Source organism: Sceloporus occidentalis, unplaced genomic scaffold, assembly GCF_023333645.1.
Source record: "Sceloporus occidentalis isolate IW3139 unplaced genomic scaffold, rSceOcc1.0.p SCAF_64, whole genome shotgun sequence".
Taxonomy (NCBI): Eukaryota; Metazoa; Chordata; class Lepidosauria; order Squamata; family Phrynosomatidae; genus Sceloporus; species Sceloporus occidentalis.
In genome coordinates, this window is record NW_028317044.1 from 1,508,094 (window position 1) to 1,524,815 (window position 16,722).

The 16,722-nt window shown below is 47.4% G+C and overlaps 2 protein-coding genes across 5 annotated transcripts in view; both read left to right on the forward strand.

Annotated features, from left to right (window-relative positions):
- SRRM3 (serine/arginine repetitive matrix 3) overlaps positions 1-9,770 on the forward strand; it is an 89,232-nt gene extending 79,462 nt beyond the window's left edge. For all 4 annotated transcript variants that reach the window (XM_089493259.1, XM_089493258.1, XM_089493260.1 and 1 more), the window contains 4 exons: positions 2,433-2,779; positions 3,234-3,452; positions 3,787-3,924; positions 6,988-9,770. In XM_089493259.1, coding sequence (XP_089349385.1) covers positions 2,433-2,779; positions 3,234-3,452; positions 3,787-3,924; positions 6,988-7,177 — 894 coding nt within the window. In that variant the 3' untranslated portion in view covers positions 7,178-9,770. The remainder of the gene's footprint in view (positions 1-2,432; positions 2,780-3,233; positions 3,453-3,786; positions 3,925-6,987) is intronic.
- Positions 9,771-13,359: 3,589 nt separating this feature from the next.
- HSPB1 (heat shock protein family B (small) member 1) lies at positions 13,360-16,366 on the forward strand. The gene is made up of 3 exons (XM_089493369.1): positions 13,360-13,814; positions 15,228-15,291; positions 16,052-16,366. Exons 1-3 carry the CDS (start codon positions 13,367-13,369, stop codon positions 16,239-16,241), a joined length of 702 nt encoding a protein of 233 aa, XP_089349495.1. The 5' UTR covers positions 13,360-13,366; the 3' UTR covers positions 16,242-16,366.
- The last annotated feature ends 356 nt before the right edge of the window (positions 16,367-16,722 follow it).

Below are 16,722 nucleotides of genomic sequence, written 5' to 3' on the forward strand. Positions count from 1 at the left end.
CTGTGACTCGAAGCAGCTTTATTTTGGATGTCTGTAACAGGCCAGAGAGACCCATTTATTAATCTACTTGGACTCCAAGTGCAATCCTTTCCTCCCCACTTTCCCCCGGTTGTTTATTGCAAGGCCCTAGGCGACGAGGGTGGTTTCGTTTTTTTATTTCTCTTTTTTCTCGTTCTCTCTTTCTTTCTCTCTCTCTCTCTCTTTCTTTCTCTCTCTCTCTCTTTCTCTCTCTCTTGCATTTTTGTCAATCTAACGATTCACTTATATTGCCCAACTTTTCCCTTCTCTTCATACCTTACCTACTAAAGGAGGAAATGCCACTTTCTTGGTAAGTGGATATTAACTAGGAGGGAATTTTAAAAACAAAAAAAATAAGTGGAAATTTAACCAAAAGCAATTATACAATGAACTTTTTTATATCTATATCTATATCTATATATTAAAAAGAGACTAGAACACTGGTGGAGGCTCTGCACAAAGGTCAAGACCCAGGACAAGTTCAGAACCTGTTTTCGTTCTTTTCATTTCTTCCCCCAGTACTGATGACATTTGTGGAGTTTCCTTTTATTTTGTCGGTTTCTTTCCCATTTCCCTTCTTCCTAACCCTTGCATCCTTTTTGATCCTCCTTCCCCTCATTTATATCACCTTTCCCACTCCTCACAATTCCGTTTTTTCCATGGATAAGCTGCTTATATCACCATCCCAATCACATACACACAAACACACACATAGAAACGGTTCAAGACCCTAACTTGGTACATAGTTCTGCATGCATAGTTCTTAGACCCAATACACACACACATATGCTGACTGACAGGTGTCAGTCTCTAGGATGGGTCCCCGCTGCCATTGCATACTCTTGGGAGAAAGTAAGCAAAGGAAGATGATTCAGACCAGAGGAGAAGCTGCTGGTCTCGGTTCATTCTGGCGACGGGGAAGGAAACAAGGTTGTACAGTTGGCCCTCCGCGTTTGCGGCTTTGATTTTTGTGGATTTGATTAATCTAGGAATATCTAGGTCCTGCAGTGCAACTCTCCTGGAAATGGACTATAGTTGTGTTGATGAATCTAGAGATTACTAGAAAGAAAGACTTGTCTAGACCTTTGTAGGTCCTATAAAGCAATTCTGTGGTCAACCTTGGGCCGACGTTGACCACAGAGTTGCAGTGGAGGGACCTAGAAATTTCTAGGGATGTGTTCTCTCAGTAAAAAGATAGTGGATTTTTAAATTGTGTTTTTTCAACTTCCATGGGGTCCTGTGCCCCTAAACCCGGCAAAATGTGGATGGACCACTGCACTCTTAAATGGAGTGTCCTTGCATTTTCTTTCCCCTTGCAGCCCAGAGCAGTCAGATCTTCATGGTCAGCCCAAACACCCTCCTTTTCTATAGTGCTTTTGTGGGTTTTTTGGGCCATGTGGCCATCTTCTAGAAAAGTTTATTCCTGACGTTTCACCGACATCTGTGGCTGGCATGGAAGAGGATGCTGGCATGGAAGAGAGTGGGGTACATTCTCTGAAGATGCCAGCCACAGATGCAGGCGAAACATCAGGAATAAACTCTTCTAGAACATGGCCCCATAGCCCAAAAAACCTACATGAAACTATGAACGCCGGCCATGAAAGCTTTTGACCCTCCTTTCTTTTTCTTTCCTACCAATATGCAACAGCAGTGTCTCCTCCTAGACTTTGACAGTGGCCAGGAGCTGGAAGGTTTTTGGATGGTGCACAAGTGCAAGTGAATAACCCTCGTGCCCGGTCCAAAAAGTGACTTACGTGTGCGTAATGTTGCACTTAGCTGCATATAAGTCACTAAAAACATGTCGACCACAAACCCCTATTTCTACTCCTTTCTTCCATCCCTTTATACCCCTCTCTTTGCACACCACCCATGCCCTCCTTTTCCCCCTCTTCCCCTTTCTTTCCCACCCCACTCACTTTCAAAAAACATCCTTAGAGATTTATCGATTTGGGAAACCGAAAAACAAACGAACAAACCACCCACCACCATATATGTTCATTTTTACAAGGATTTGTTCTTTTTTAAAAATATTGCTGTTATTATTATGATTCTTATTCCTGGCCCATGTTCAAACTCTCCCTCCCTTTCCGTTTTGGTTCTTTTGTTGGTTTCGTTTCGTTTTGTTATTCTTATTCTTATTTCATTTTGTTTTCCGTTTTTGCATGCCGGAGATTTGCATGAGATCTGCGTTGTTTAAGGACGAGAGGTCGAGAGAGAGGTGCAGAGTAGTTTTTCTGTGTTAGCCTGCCTTATTTCGATCATTGTGCAATGCTGTTGTGATTTGCAGCTTTCCTCGGCGGTCGGGAAGGGTTCCCCTGTTAAACACTTTTCTTCTCCTTCTGTCTTTCTTTCTCTCTTTTTGTTTTCTCCCCCATCCTTCCTTCTTGTCCTACCCCTTTCTTTCATTCTGCCAGAGGACGGATTCGGTCTCGCCCTCGGGCAGGGTGCATGTCAAGCCGGACGCCCCTTCGCCCCACTCCAAAGAGAGCCGGGGGAGTAAGCATGGGCCAAAGACCCCACGGCGGTCCGCCTCGCCAGGACGGTGCTCCGGAGGAGAGAAGCGCTTCCGTCGACGCCGTGCCCGGTCCATCTCAACTTACAAGCACAAAGGACGGAGCAGGGGCAAAGTGTCAGCCTCCAAGGAGTCACCCCGTTCGGTCAGCCACACGGGGTACAGCAGCGACTCCGAGGGGTCCGCCTGTTCGCATCCGTACCACGCACCGGCCGGGATGGAGAAGAACCATGGGGTACATCCGAAAACGTAAGTGACCAGTCTATGGGTCTTGGGGTGATCTGGTGGTCATACCCCTCCCGGTTTGGGGCAGATCTCGGAAAGCTTCCCTTACAGGACGACAAGTCCCAGAACCCTTCATTCAGCCTGGCTGAATCATAGGAGTTTATCACATGAAGGTGAGCGGGAATTTATCCCGTGAATAGCCTGGAAAAATCATGTAGCGATTTTGCACGACGTCGCACAAAACCCGCCATTAAAGTGGTCACAAAGTAGCATTAATGCTCACCTTTTTTACTTTTTGTTTAGTATTCTCAAGCCGTGGATGCTTGAATCGGTGGATAAAAAATTCTGTGGATCAGGAGGGCCGACCATAATAGGAAAATGGTGGCAGGCAGAGGGATTCTGGGGCTTGTAGTACCTTCTCCAGAAAAGTCTGTTTACCTTACCCAGCTCTGAATTATTGATTCGCTTCTCCTTTCAGAGCAAAAGAGAGGCACCAGCGGGGGAGACCCCACAGCAGTTCTCCAACCCAAGCCCCCAAACACTCCCGGCACAACTCAGAGCGGAGGAAGAGCCTCTCAAGGAGCAGCTCCTGGAGTTCGAGCCGCTCCCCATCGAAGTCGCGGTCCCGATCCCGAGAGAAGAGATCCGCACGCAGCAGAACGCGGTCGGGGTCGCAGAAAAAAATAACCAGCAGCAGGTGAGAGAGAGACTTGTAATACTGCATTCTGATGCTATAGGGATCCATGCTGAACCATACAGACTGTCTTTGTATGAAAGACTGGACACTAGATGACTAAACTCAACCAGAGAGGTCACATTGCTATCCTCTGTGGCTGAGAGAGTGTGACTTGCCCAAGGTTACCTAGTGGGTTTCATGGCTGTGTGGGGATTCAAACCCTGTTCTCCAGAGCCATAATCCAATGCTCAGACCACTACAACGCCATGCTGACTCTGCACTTTGAAATAACAGACTAAATGCTTGAACGCTGCTCATTTTTGCATTGGTTTGTTGCCTTGCCCCCCTCATCTAGAGAGAAAGACACAGAACCACGGACGCGGCACAGCGATACGGAGCCGAGTCGCGCCCGGCGTCGTTCTCGGAGCTACTCCCCAATCCGGAAACGACGACGCGACTCTCCCAGCTTCATGGAGCCCAGAAGAATTACCAGGTGAATGTCTTTTGGGTTTGTTTATTCATGTAAAGCACTTTAGACCGTTGTGCCTTCAAGTTGACTCTGACCTGTAGTAACTCAAGCTTAGGGTTTTCCCGTCAAATACTTTTTCAGACTTGCCCAAGTTCACCCAGGAGGTTTCCAAAGATGAGTACAGATTTTAATTCTGGCCTTCCAAAGTCCCTGAAATCATTGAAATCATCACACCACACTGGCTCTCTATAGTTACTACTTTACACTGGCATAAATAGTCTTACACAAGAAGTCACACTTTCTGGACTAGGAGACTGCACAAGGGAGGTATCTTAGATCTTAAAAGCATCGCAACACTCCTTTTTGGTCCTGAAAAGTAAATTCTGTGAGGTCTGGACCTGCATATTCCCACCCTCCCTCCATTTTCCACATCTTCCTTTCCCCTCTTCACCCACCCCAGTTTTAGTCTTTTTCCTGGAATATTGCCTAGAGGAGGGAGTTCTCCTGCAAACATGCAGAGTATCTTCCCAATGTCTCTAGACCAAGGATGTTGCAAAGGCTCTCAGATTACATCCCGCACAGAACAGCAGACACTTTAAGTTCACACTGTTGGTCAGATTTCTCAGAGAGTACCTTGTAAAGATAGCTCAATGATCTGCAAACTCTGGTCCTCCAGATGTTTTGGACCTCAGCTCCCATTTTGGCCAAGAGTCTGGGATTCTGGGAGCTAGAGTCCCAAACAGCTGGAAGACCAGAGTTTGGGAATCACTGTCACAGGAGCAATGAGTCCACACTCGCCCTTCAGTTAATTCCTTGACCAGCCTTTGTGGTGCCACCAAGCGTTTCACGTCTGTTGTGCCGTTCAAGTGCGCTATTCCCCTCTGCCTCTTCCTCCTCTTCCTCTTCCCACCATTAATGATGCAAAAATCTCTCCTTTTCCATCCAGTCTCAAGGTGCGTCCTGGAGAAACGTCCAAAAGGAAGCCCATAGACACATGGTGGGGTTACGATGGTAACCTTGCCTTCCGTCGGGACCCCGCTGTTGAACCCGCTACTCTGTGAGGCCTTATAGAGCTAAGCTTTGTCTCGGCTGTTTGTCTCTTTCTTGCTCTGTCGGTCGCACTTACAAAAAAACCCACCAGCAAATACACTTGAGGTCAAGGGAGCATGTGGATTATTCGGTGGATCTGTGGGGAAGCCCTGTTTAAGGTCTGGGAACACTGGGTCAGGGTCTGTTTTTAGTATTGGGAAATGCTGATTTGGATTCTGGGATTTGTTGTGGCATCAGAGCTCTCTGATGGGGAAGGCTAAATATCTCACAAAGTGTCCAGCCCCACAATTGCATAGCATTGAGCCATGACAGTTTAAAGTGGTGTCAGTACTGCATTATTTCTGCAGTGTAGATTAGACCTGAGATCATACCCCACGAAATAGATAGATAACTCAGAAGTCCCCATTGCCATTGTCTTCTACAAAAATTGGCCCAACCATCTTGAGCATGAGTGAGCATCCTAGAAACGGGGATGCACACTCCCCTTAAAGTATAAAGTATAAAGGGAGTTATAGTCTAGCACATCAGGAGGGTATCATGTTCAGGAACAGCACTGTAAAATCTGCCTCACTACTAACACCTAACCATTTCTTTTCCAGCAGCACTAACTCTTGTTGTCTTCCAGCCACAACAAAAACACCGGCGGTCTTTGCTAACTCTTTCGCACTCTGTTGTTCTAGCTGGCTAACCCGGGACTAACCAACGGAGGGTTAGCAACTCTGGCACTGAGCAAAATGGGGTCCAGTTTGGGGGATTGGGGTTCGGGAGGGGTTTGTCGGCCACTTGGAGATACATTTGGGTTGATCAAAATGGGGGCAACCAAATAGTCCATGTATGGAAACCGTGTCCCATCCAAATCCATACGGTGCGGTCCTGTTACGGCAAGGATTTGTATTAGCCACATGTGCTCCTGTTGGCGTGTAGAGCAAACGGCAGCGTGTTTCTGAACCACAAATTCTATTGCTTAAGTTGAACTAAGACTCAGAAATGGAGTCCTCCAGTTTCAAGTGCGTTGGCCCCATTGGCAGGACAGTGGGACATTTCTTGTCTGGAAATACAAGAAGTGAACACAAAACCTACCACTAACACTTAACTAGCAGTGTAACTACACAGCGAGGTAAATGCACACATTGTAGAATTTCCTTCATTGTCCAAATTTTTAGGACACTGGAATGTCTGCAGATGCTGAAAGCCATTCACACCCCAAACTGTTCCGTTTGCAATGTCCACATTCCCTTTGGAACATTACCTGTTCCTTTTCTTTGGACGCCTAAACTCTGTTTAGTGGATCCCAGGCTTTGGTCCTTCAGGTGTTTTGGATTTCAACTCCCAGAAGCCCCAGCCAGCTGGGCCAACAGTCAGGAATTCTGGGAATTGAAGTCCAAAACATCAGGAGGATCAAAGTTTGAGAATCACTGTTCTAAATGCTCAACTGATTGACGGTTTAAGTTGTTGCAATGTTAGAAATTTGGGACTGAACACAAAATTCATGGAGAGAGGAATTTTTATTTGGGGTCAATCCCCTCATTTCCACTCCTTTGTGTCAGTGTGTATTTGTGCGCCTTCAAGTCACCTGTCGACTTACGGCGACCCCATTAATTTTATAGGGTTTCCTTAGGCGAGGAAGAAACCATCGGAGGTGGTTTTGCCAGGTCCTTCCTCTGAAATATAGCCTATTGCACCTGGGATTAGTGGGGGGGGCTTCCCATCCAAGGACTAACCAGGACTGAACCTGCTTAGCTTCCAAGATCAGACCCCTGTCCTAACTTTAGGGATAGTGGGCGTTGTGATCCAAATGGTGGCGCATTGTGGGAATTGTCGTCCAAAATATCTGGAGAGCCAAAGGTTCTTCACCCCACAGTGGCAAACGTGGTCACTGTTGCTCTACCCATCAGCAGGGCAAAATCACCTTTCCCCCCAACGTCTCCCCACTCTCAGTGCTGAAGTGGCAATGCCCCCCGACCCTCCGTAATCCGACTCGGTTCTGCCTGCCCTGCCATCGCTGTCCAGTAACGGGATTTCTCTTTTCTCCCGCAGTGCCCGCAAGCGCCCGATCCCTTACTACCGACCCAGCCCATCCTCTTCCAGCTCGCTTACCAGCTACTCCTACAGCCGGAGCCGGAGCCGGAGCTACGACAGCTATAGCAGCAGCCGGAGCCGGACTCGAACCCCAAGCCGCAGCCCGAGTTACAACAGCCGGAGCAGCTCTGAGAGCGCCGGATTTTGACAGACAGCCGCTCGCTCGTGAGTTGGCTCATCCTTTCTCCAGCCTGAACTCTATCTCTCTCTATGTCTCTGCGTCCTACCAACCCTGCTGCCGACCAGCGCTCAGGCATGCCCAGCTCAGTTCCTCAACTGGTTTCCGTTCCTTGACCGTTTCCTCCAGAGCCGGCTCCTCGTCTCTCTGGAGATCTCGGATACATCCCATCAGCAAGGGCTGGGTAGCTGGTCGACCTGTTATCTTTGGGATCTGGGAAATCTACAGGTAGGACTTGCAGGGGAGGAGAAACTGTGGAGTCACCTGTTTCGAAAAGAAGCCACGGCACAGCATGGGAAACCCACATCAGAAGCAGACGTTTCGTTTGGATCTGAAAGACCCGTTTCGTTTTTTTCCTTGCAGCAAGGACCAGGTTGCTTCAATAGGCCTGGTAGAGTTCCCTCCTTCCATTCTTCCCCCTCCGTTTTCTTCTTTCTTTGTTTTTCCAGCGAAAAAACAATAACAATTCCTACAAATGAAAAGGTAGGGAACGGTCGGTCGGGACATCGAACGCCTAGCCTTCCGAAACGGCACACCGAACAAATGGACAAAACTCGACTCCGCTAACTGAGTTAGGAAAAAAGGATGCCGAGGGAAAGAGGGGGCAGTGGTCCTTTATTTATGTATTTATTTATTTGCTTATTTATTTATTTATTTATGATCCTTTACATTTTTCTTCTTTTTCCGTTCCCCCCACGAACGGACAGCTCACAAGATGGTTCTACTTCCAGCTCGGAAGGGCGTTATCGACTGTATTTATGTATTTTATGTAGTTACTTGGTTTTGTCGTGCTCGATTCCTTTCGGATTCTAGGACCGAAAGACTGGAGAGATTTGCACTTAATAGTTTATCCCAGGGGTGGGGAGAAGGGAAAGGTCGGAAAAGGAAAGGACGGGGAAGGGCCACGGCGGCACAGCGGTGTTTGTCGGGAGAAGAATATGGTTACGAGACGGACATAGAGAATGGAGGGAAACAAAAGGAAGGGGAGAAGAGAGAGAAAGGAAAATATACTATCTTTCTGCTCCATTGCTAGAGCACCTGCAAACATTTCTTGCCAAGACCCAGTTCTCTGGCGGATGTTACTTCTGGCAAAATAGTTTCTGGTCGAAGCTCTAGCTAAGAGGATCCATTAGGCAGCAATGAGAAGGAGATCTCTACATTGCTCTGTGGATGAGACTTTGGAGAACCATTCAAACTAGACAATCGGAGGTGAGATGCAGGCCAAAAGTTTGTCCTGGCCCAGAGAAGATGGACTATCTTCAAGATGATTCGGATTAAGACAACCCTTCCTACGAGGCCAATCCACACAATTCAGGCTCCTAAAGACTTGCGTGCCATTGAGCAACTCCAGGACGCTGCCAGACAAGGAATGAAAGAGAAAAGGATTTGAGATTGAGACAGTGTGAGAGAGAGAAGAAGACAAACTTGCCAGACCTAAATGCAAATTGCATTTGGCCCTTTGTATCTGCCGGAGTTTGGATACCAAAATCCATGGACGCTCAGGTCCCATTAAATACAATGGTGTAGTGAAACGATGTCCCTTCTCTAAAATGGCAAAGTCAAGGTTTGCTTTTTGGAATACATACATTTATATATGTGTGTGTTTATTTTCAAGCCGCGCACAGTTGAATCCATGGATAAAGAACCCATGGACACGGAGGGCCAACTGTACTCTGTGAGAGACTGGTTCAAAATAGCCTATTGCTTGGTGTATGATGACAAATACACACACACACACACACACACGGGCTAAATTATGTTGTCTTCAGCTATCTATCTATATATATATTGCTGAAGACAACATAATTTAGCCCATATATGTGACCAGGGACTTGATACTTACACCTGGGAAGTGAAGTCTCAAAAGTTGTAACCTAGCATTCAAACCACAACACCAGACTGTGTCCTCATTGCAGAATTATAGTGGGACTGTTACTTCCCTTGTCTTGAAAAAAAAATATGGCTCTGTTAATGCAGGTTCAGGTGTTATTTGCCTTGTTTGCTGCAGCATTACACTGCTGGGTCATGTTTTAACTTGGGATCAGCAAGACAGAGTCTCCAGAGTCATATAGTCCAGTGCTCAAAAAAACTACATGTTACAGATGTCTATAATCTGGAACAAATGTTGTCCTCGACATCCAGTAGTTTGCACTCTTACCCTGTTCTTGTAAATGCTTGAGGGCAGTCAAAATGGCTGAAAGGACTTCCTCGCATTAATGTGCATGCGCAACCATTGCCTTTGCGCAGTTCAATTCTTCGGACCCCGTTCAGCAAACAAAAACAACCGGTCATGGATGGATCAGGGCATCCGCCTCCAAGGAAACCTTACAAAGTGGTACAGAAATACACACGGCGCAACAAAAGGAGAAAGACGACGCATCAGGGAAAAACAATACTTTCAGTCTTCCTAGCGTTCTTTCGTAGTCTCCGCAAGCGGTAGCGAAATTGGAACAAATAACCCTGTAGAAAAACGTTCTCTCTCTCTTTCTCGCTCTCTTTCTCTCTCGGTTCTTTTGTTTCTTTGGACTGTGAGTTGTAGATCCAGTGAGCTGATTCAATTATAATAAAACATATAAGATATATATATATATATATATATTGTAATGGAATTGTGGGTGAAGTGCGGTCTCTCCTTAGTGGCGCCCATGTGCACGATGTCAAAGAAGACATCATTGTTAAACCGTAATGGACAAACCTGGTATACATCGGCTAGAGTCCTATTGCGATAGCTTCTGATGGGACCTTTGGTGATGTATTTTTGGGAAGGAACAACACAACACCTGGCAGAGAAAAGGGGATCAAACATAGTCTTGTTGGAGAGGTACAAACAGTAGTTTGTGCATGGTCAAGGCACCGATTCAGCATTATTATTATTACTAATTATTATTATTATTATTGTAGCATCTTGAGGTCAGTAGGAAAAGGAGAGTATCGACATGGTTTCAAGAAAGATAGGTGCTTCATGGCAAGCAGATGGAAAGAGAGGCCTACAGATGAGACTGGACCAAGGATGCCAAAGCCACTCAGGAGGCGAGAGAAGTTGGAAAGCAAAATGTTTGCTCCTCCAGATGTTTTGGACTTCAGCTCCCAGAGCACTTGACCGTCGGCCAAACTGGCTGTGGATTTTGGGACTCGAAGTCCAAAGCACTAAAGTTTGGAAAGGACTAGTGGAAACAAACACTGGAATTTGCGTGCCTTGGAGTCGTTTCCGACTTGTGGCGACCCTGTCCTGCAGTGCTCTTGGACAGATTCGTCCAGAGGATTTGTTCCCCTGAGGCTGAGAGAGTGTGACTCGGAGAGGAAACAACCCAAAGGCACACAATTGACAACAACCACAAATGGTCCCCCGGCTGTTGTGCGGATATCTGCCCAGCAGGAGGAGCTGGTGATATGAGCTTTTCCCAAGCCTCTTGGAAGCAACTCCTCTGTATGGCTCAGCTTCATGCCCAGGGACTCCCATGTGTTTCAGGATTGCAATCCCCATGGCGGCGGTGGTGGAAGAGGGAGTGTAGAGTGCTTTTTAGCCTGCGCATCATGCGCTATTATTGCTGCAGCTGGGAGATGGGCATAAGCTGCAGGCCAACTGAGACCTAGAGCGCTCTCCAGTAATTGAGACGCAAGAGATGTTATTTCTTGCCTGTCAGGCCTCTGCCAGCAGTTGCTCTGCCTTTTGGGTCTGCTTTGGGCCTGGGAGCACTGGAAAGTTTTTACTGCTGTAGTTATTAAGATGATGATGATGATGATCTACTGCAATAGAGCTACTGCAATAGTTACTGCATAAACTTCCATTGCAGCAGCAGGGATTTTGGAAACATGACTTGACAGCACAAAGCACAAAGACACATCCTCCAATGTCTTGACAGGTTTTGCAATCATGATGACAGCCCAATAACTTTTGAGGCTCGGTTGTTTATTCACCAATATGTGTACTGTTCCCATAACACATGCTCCAGTTTCTCCACATCCTTTTTGAATTGTGGTGCCCAGAACTGGACCCAATATTATTCCAGGTGGGGCCTGACCAGAGCAGAATAGAGTGGCGCTATGACTTCCCTTGATCCAGACACTATACTTCTATTGATGCAGCCTAGAGTCACATTGGCCTTTTTAGCTGCCGCATTGCACTCTTGGCTCATGTTCAACTTGTGGTCTACTAGCACTCCTAGATCTCTTTCGCATGTAGTCTCCTTAAGCCAGGGGTCCCTCATCCTCTATCTATGCATTGCACTTGTTTCTCCCTAAGTTTCTCCTTACATTTCGTGTTGTTAGTTTTGGCCCAGCTTTCTAATCTACTTGGGTCCATTTTGAATCTTGATCCTGTCCTCTGGCGTATTGGCTACTCCTCCTAACTTGGTGCCACCTGCAAAATTTAGCGTCGGTGGTGTTGATAAGGACTCTAAAGTCCATCTTTCTGTATCGTCTGCCTTGAGCTAAAGAAATACAAGTTAACCTTTTATCTAAGACTGGGTAACTATGAACCTGACAAAATTGGCAGATGAGGGATGGGCAAAGACTCCCCACAGATTTCCCCTCGCTGGTTTGGCTTTGGTTCTGGAACCGGAGACGGCCCCGGCGCCTCTGTTTTCGGCCACTGAAGCTGGTCCAGGGCCCAAGGGACGCCGGCTTTATAAATCAGTGCGTCCTTTGCGCGCCTGTCAACAGCTGCTCCCCAGAATATATTAATGCCATCAGCAACCGAACGTGTAAAAGTTGGCAGCCTCTGTGTTGGCCTCTTGGGATCGGAGAGCCCATTGGAGGAAAATATTCCCCATTCTCTGCCCAGGCAATAATATTTCAATACAGACATAGTATGGCCTGTGTTTTTGGGGAGGGTCAGGGAGCGTCCAGAAGGTCCCATTGACTTCGCCATCATCCTGGCTCTGTATTTCTTCCTCTCCTTTTTTTAAAAGAGGGAGTCAAAGGCAAGGAATGTTCTAGCGCCAGGGCCAGATCCTTCCAGGGCCCTCTTGCCCAGCCAAGGACAGGGACTTCAGGCCATCTCTTCATCATCAGGCATTTACACTTCCGTGACTCATGTCAACAAGGAGCCTGAAAGGTCTTACTCTCCCCTTGCTTTGGAAAAAGCAAGGAGAGCCACAATGGACTATGATCCTTCCCTTGCCTTTTCCTTCCTTCCTTCCTTCCTTCCTTCCTTCCTTCCTTCCTTCCTTCCTTCCTTCCTTCCTTCCCTCCTCTTTTCCTTTCCTGTCCTTTTCCTTTTCCTTCCCTCTTTCCCTCCCTCTGTCCCTTTTCTTTCTCTCTCTCTCTCTCTTTCTCTCTTCTTCCCTCCCTCCCCTCCTTCCTCTCTTCCCTTCTCTTTTCCTTCTTTCCTTTCTTTCCTCCTTCCTTCCTTCTTTCTCTTTCCCTTTCCCTTTTCTTCCCTCTTTTCCCCATCCCTCTTTCTTTCTTTCTTTCTTCTTTCTTTCTTTCTTTCTTTCTTTCTTTTCCTTCCCTTCCTTTCCCTTCCCTTCCCTTCCCTTTTCATTCCTTCATTTCTTTCTTCACCCCTTACATCCTACTTTCCTTTCTTTTCCCTTTCCTTCCTTCTTTCCCTTCCTCCATCCCTTTTCTTTCTTTCTTTCTTTCTTCCTCCCTTCCTCTCTTCCTCCTCTGTTCTTTCCTTCTTTCCTTTTCATACCTTCCTTCCTTCCTTCCTTCCTTCCTTCCTTCCTTCCGTCCCTTTGTCCTCACTCTATGAACTAGCCTGCTTTCCATAAAAGGTAGCCACGCACAAAAGCGTAGCAAGCCTCCTGTGCCTTAAAGCAAAGGGGCAAAATTCAGCTTGCAAGCCAAGCTACTAAGAAACACACTGATGCCACTTTCAGAGCCATGAGAGTTAAAGCGGCGTCCAAGGGCCTTAAATCTGCAGTGCGGACATGGCCTCAGAGTCTCAGAGACATCCTGGCCGGTGGATTTGGGGCCTTGCAGTCCAAAAAAGGACATTTCCCTTTGAACTCCCCCTTTGAACACTCAGTCAAGATGACAACTGCTGGAGGAGAATGCTGTCCAGGCCTGTCCCATCACCCACCCACCCACCGTTCGTTCGTTCATTCTTCGTTCCTCTGGCCAAGTGTCATTCCCATTAATAGAGGCTGAAACATTTTTGTCCAAAAATAGACATCAGACTCTTGATAAGAGCCAGCTGGCTGCGGATCCTCTATGCAGTCCGCTCCTGGGCAGAGAGAGCGCCTCCTCCGCCTCGACTTCAGCACCATGTCGGAACGGCAAGTGCCCTTCACCTTCCTCCGCACCCCCAGTTGGGACCCTTTCCGGGACTGGTACCGAGGCAGCCGCCTCTTTGACCAGTCCTTCGGGATGCCCATGATCCCCGAGGATTGGTACAAATGGCCGGCCGGGAGCAGCAGTTGGCCCGGTTACGTCCGACCTCTGCTCAGCGCGAGTCCCGAGCCGGTGGCGGTCAGTCCTGCCGTCACTGTCCCTCCAGCGGTCAACCCGGCCTACAACCGGGCCCTCAGCCGGCAACTCAGCAGCGGCATCTCCGAAATCCGGCAGACCTCCGACGGTTGGAAAGTGGCCTTGGACGTCAACCATTTTGCCCCCGAGGAGCTGGTGGTCAAGACCAAAGACGGCGTGGTGGAGATCACTGGTAAGTGTCCTTCCATCATATATATATATATATATATATATATATATATATATATATCAAGGAGGGATCTCAGGATCCCTGAAGGTCATCCAGATCAAGCCCTGTCTTATTTACCATATATACTCCACCTCATGTATAAGTCGAGGGCAGATTTGGGGGGCAAAATTATGGGTTTTAATATGACCCGCGGATAAGTCAAGGGTAAAACTTAGGGGCATGTAATGAAGGATGTAAAGGACGAAGCAAAGGAAAATGATGCCAAAGAACTTAGAAGGTTATGACAGACATAACTCTGCTCACCCTAAAGGCTGGACAAACCTATCGTAGGGTTTTGTTGGCAAGATTTGTTAGGGATGTGTGTGTGTGTCTGAGAGCTACTATTTGTTGTTGTTGTTGTTGTGTACCTTCAAGTTGTTTCTGACTTACGGCGACTCTAAGGCAAACCCATCATAAGGTTTTCTTGGCAAGGTTTTAAAGTGGATTTGCTTTTGCCCTCTTCTGGGGCCGAGTGCATGACTCGGCTAAAGTCACCCAATGGGTTTCCATGACCGAGCGGAGATTCGAACCCTGGTCTCCAGAGCCCTAGTCCAACGCTCAAACCACGATGCCACGCTGTGGCTCTATTGCAGATCCTTTAGGAACAAAGACATGTGCGGCTCAAGGAGCAAGACAAAGGCGCTCCCCCTCCTCTTTGAACGCATCTTTCTGCCACACGCCGGCTGGGTTGCAGCTGCCGCTTGGCAGCACAGCGGATTAAAATCAATGAGATCAATCCGGCCCCGGGTTCGAGTCAGGATGACAGGGCAGGTGGCACAGCCTTTTTGCAGAAGCCTGGAGACACCCGTGAAACCATTAAGTGTTGCGGCTTCTCTCCTCCCTACTTTGTCTCTCCTGTTCCCTTCCTCCTTCCAAATAAATATATCTCACCCACCCACCCAAAACTGAAAAAGGAAGGAAGGAAGGAAGGAAGGAAGGAAGGAAGGAAGGAAGGACCATTCAAGGGGTGTATGCTTCTGTTTTCTTGCATCCTTTGCGAATGCAATCCTTTCCGAATGCAAAATGCCAGCATCCCCAATGCAGCCGCTGCAAAAAACTTACCTCCCCTCCAACGCTATCCTTGCCCCAGTTCATCGTCATCTGAAATATCAATGAATATATGAAATCCGGGGTTTAATCACAGCCTTTTTTTGCATCCGCATAACCATGGGAACTGAGACTATGTCTCAGGAGACCCGGGTTCGATTCCCCGTCCAGCCACGGAAACACATTTGGTGACCTTCGGTGCGCCGCAGACTCTCAGCCCCATGACAGGGTCTCCTTAGGGTTGCCATAAGATGGAAACGACTTAAAGGTGCACCACAACGTACAACGCTTCTGTACCAACTCGAGTTTTTCCTTTTCACTCTTTTTCAGGCAAACATGAAGAAAGGCAAGACGAACACGGCTTCATTTCCAGGTGTTTCACCAGAAAATACACGTAAGTAGTTGGATCGGTAACTCAATAGTAAGCAGCGAGAGGGCTTTAGTAACATAAAACCTTGTGTGCAATGGTTCCAAACCCAGAAAACTCCAGAGACGGTATTCCATATTCATAGAAATAATATATATATATTATTATTTTATTTATTATTACAGTATTTAGTTTATTTAAAAAGAGGAATCGACATGCACAAGCGCACTCTCGCGCATGCAGCCGCTCGCAGATCACCGCCTTTTCCCATCCTTTGCCTTGAAACTCTGGAGGACCTTGCTGCAAATCCGTTTACTAGCCCTTTGGAGAGATGGGATTTGTAGCAACCCATTGGGATTTACTCTGCCTAGCCCTGAATTGCAGACCCCAAGGGTGCGAAATGCTGGGATTTGCAGTCCAACAAGATCGAAAGGCCAAGGTCTCTGTTTCGCATGGCCTTGCTCCATTTGCTAGCATTGACTGGTGTGAACCCATTGAGTTGGCGAGCATGAAGTCAGCGTTGACGTCAACCCCGCTGATGCAATGGGTCTACTCTAAATGGGACTCTGCATTGGATGCATTGAAAGACACATCCGTTAGGTCAGTGATGTCCAAACTCTGGCCCTCCAGGTGTTTTGGACTTCAGCTCCCAGAATCCCAAACCATTGGCCAAGGTGGCTGAGGCTTCTGGGAGCTGAAGTCCAAAACACCTGGAGGGCCAGAGTTTGGACACTGCTGCCTTAGAGGCAGAGGGCTTGCATAATACCCCTCTTATTTCTCCCTCCAGGTTGCCCCCTGGCATCGACCCGGCCGCCGTCCGTTCGTCCCTTTCCCCAGACGGCACATTAACGGTGGAAGCCCCTTTGCCCAAACCGGCCATCCAGTCCGCCGAAATCAAGATCCCCGTCAAATTCGAGGCTCATGCCCAGATCCCGCCATCCGACGCCAAGAAGCCAGAGGAAGGAGCCAAGAAGTAACCCAATCTGTGCCACGCAAAACAAGGGCATTTCAAAATACCACTGTCTTCCTTCTTCTTCCTCTTATTTTTTTTTTGTAAGGATATCTGTGCATTGACTTTGACAATAAATTTTAAAAACCTGTATATTATTTAAATTTATATATATATGACACGTATGTGGTTCCTATGGTCTTTGGACCTTACGTTTCACCAGCATCCATGGCTTTGGCATCTTTGGAGACGATGCTGGTTAAAAGGTCAGGAATAAACTCTTCCAGAACATGGCCCCAGAGCCCCGAAAAATAACCCCCCCAAAATACTATGTTTTGAAAAAGTTGGCAACACTCCTCTTTACTGAAAGGATGAGCAACCGCAGTTGGTCCAAGGGCCAGCTTTCCATACTTGGGACCCTTTTCAGGGCCACATACATTCATGCCAGATATCTCTAGCTAGCTCTGTTCATTTCTTTTGCGTCGGTGCCGAGGGATTTGCTGCCCAAA

Coding starts and splice junctions, on each gene's coding strand:
- HSPB1 (XM_089493369.1), top strand. CDS start 13,367: ATGCAGTCCGCTCCTGGGCAGAGAGAGCGCCTCCTCCGCCTCGACTTC. Junction 13,815..15,227: donor CGGCGTGGTGGAGATCACTG/GTAAGTGTCCTT, acceptor ACTCTTTTTCAG/GCAAACATGAAGAAAGGCAA. Junction 15,292..16,051: donor TGTTTCACCAGAAAATACAC/GTAAGTAGTTGG, acceptor TTCTCCCTCCAG/GTTGCCCCCTGGCATCGACC.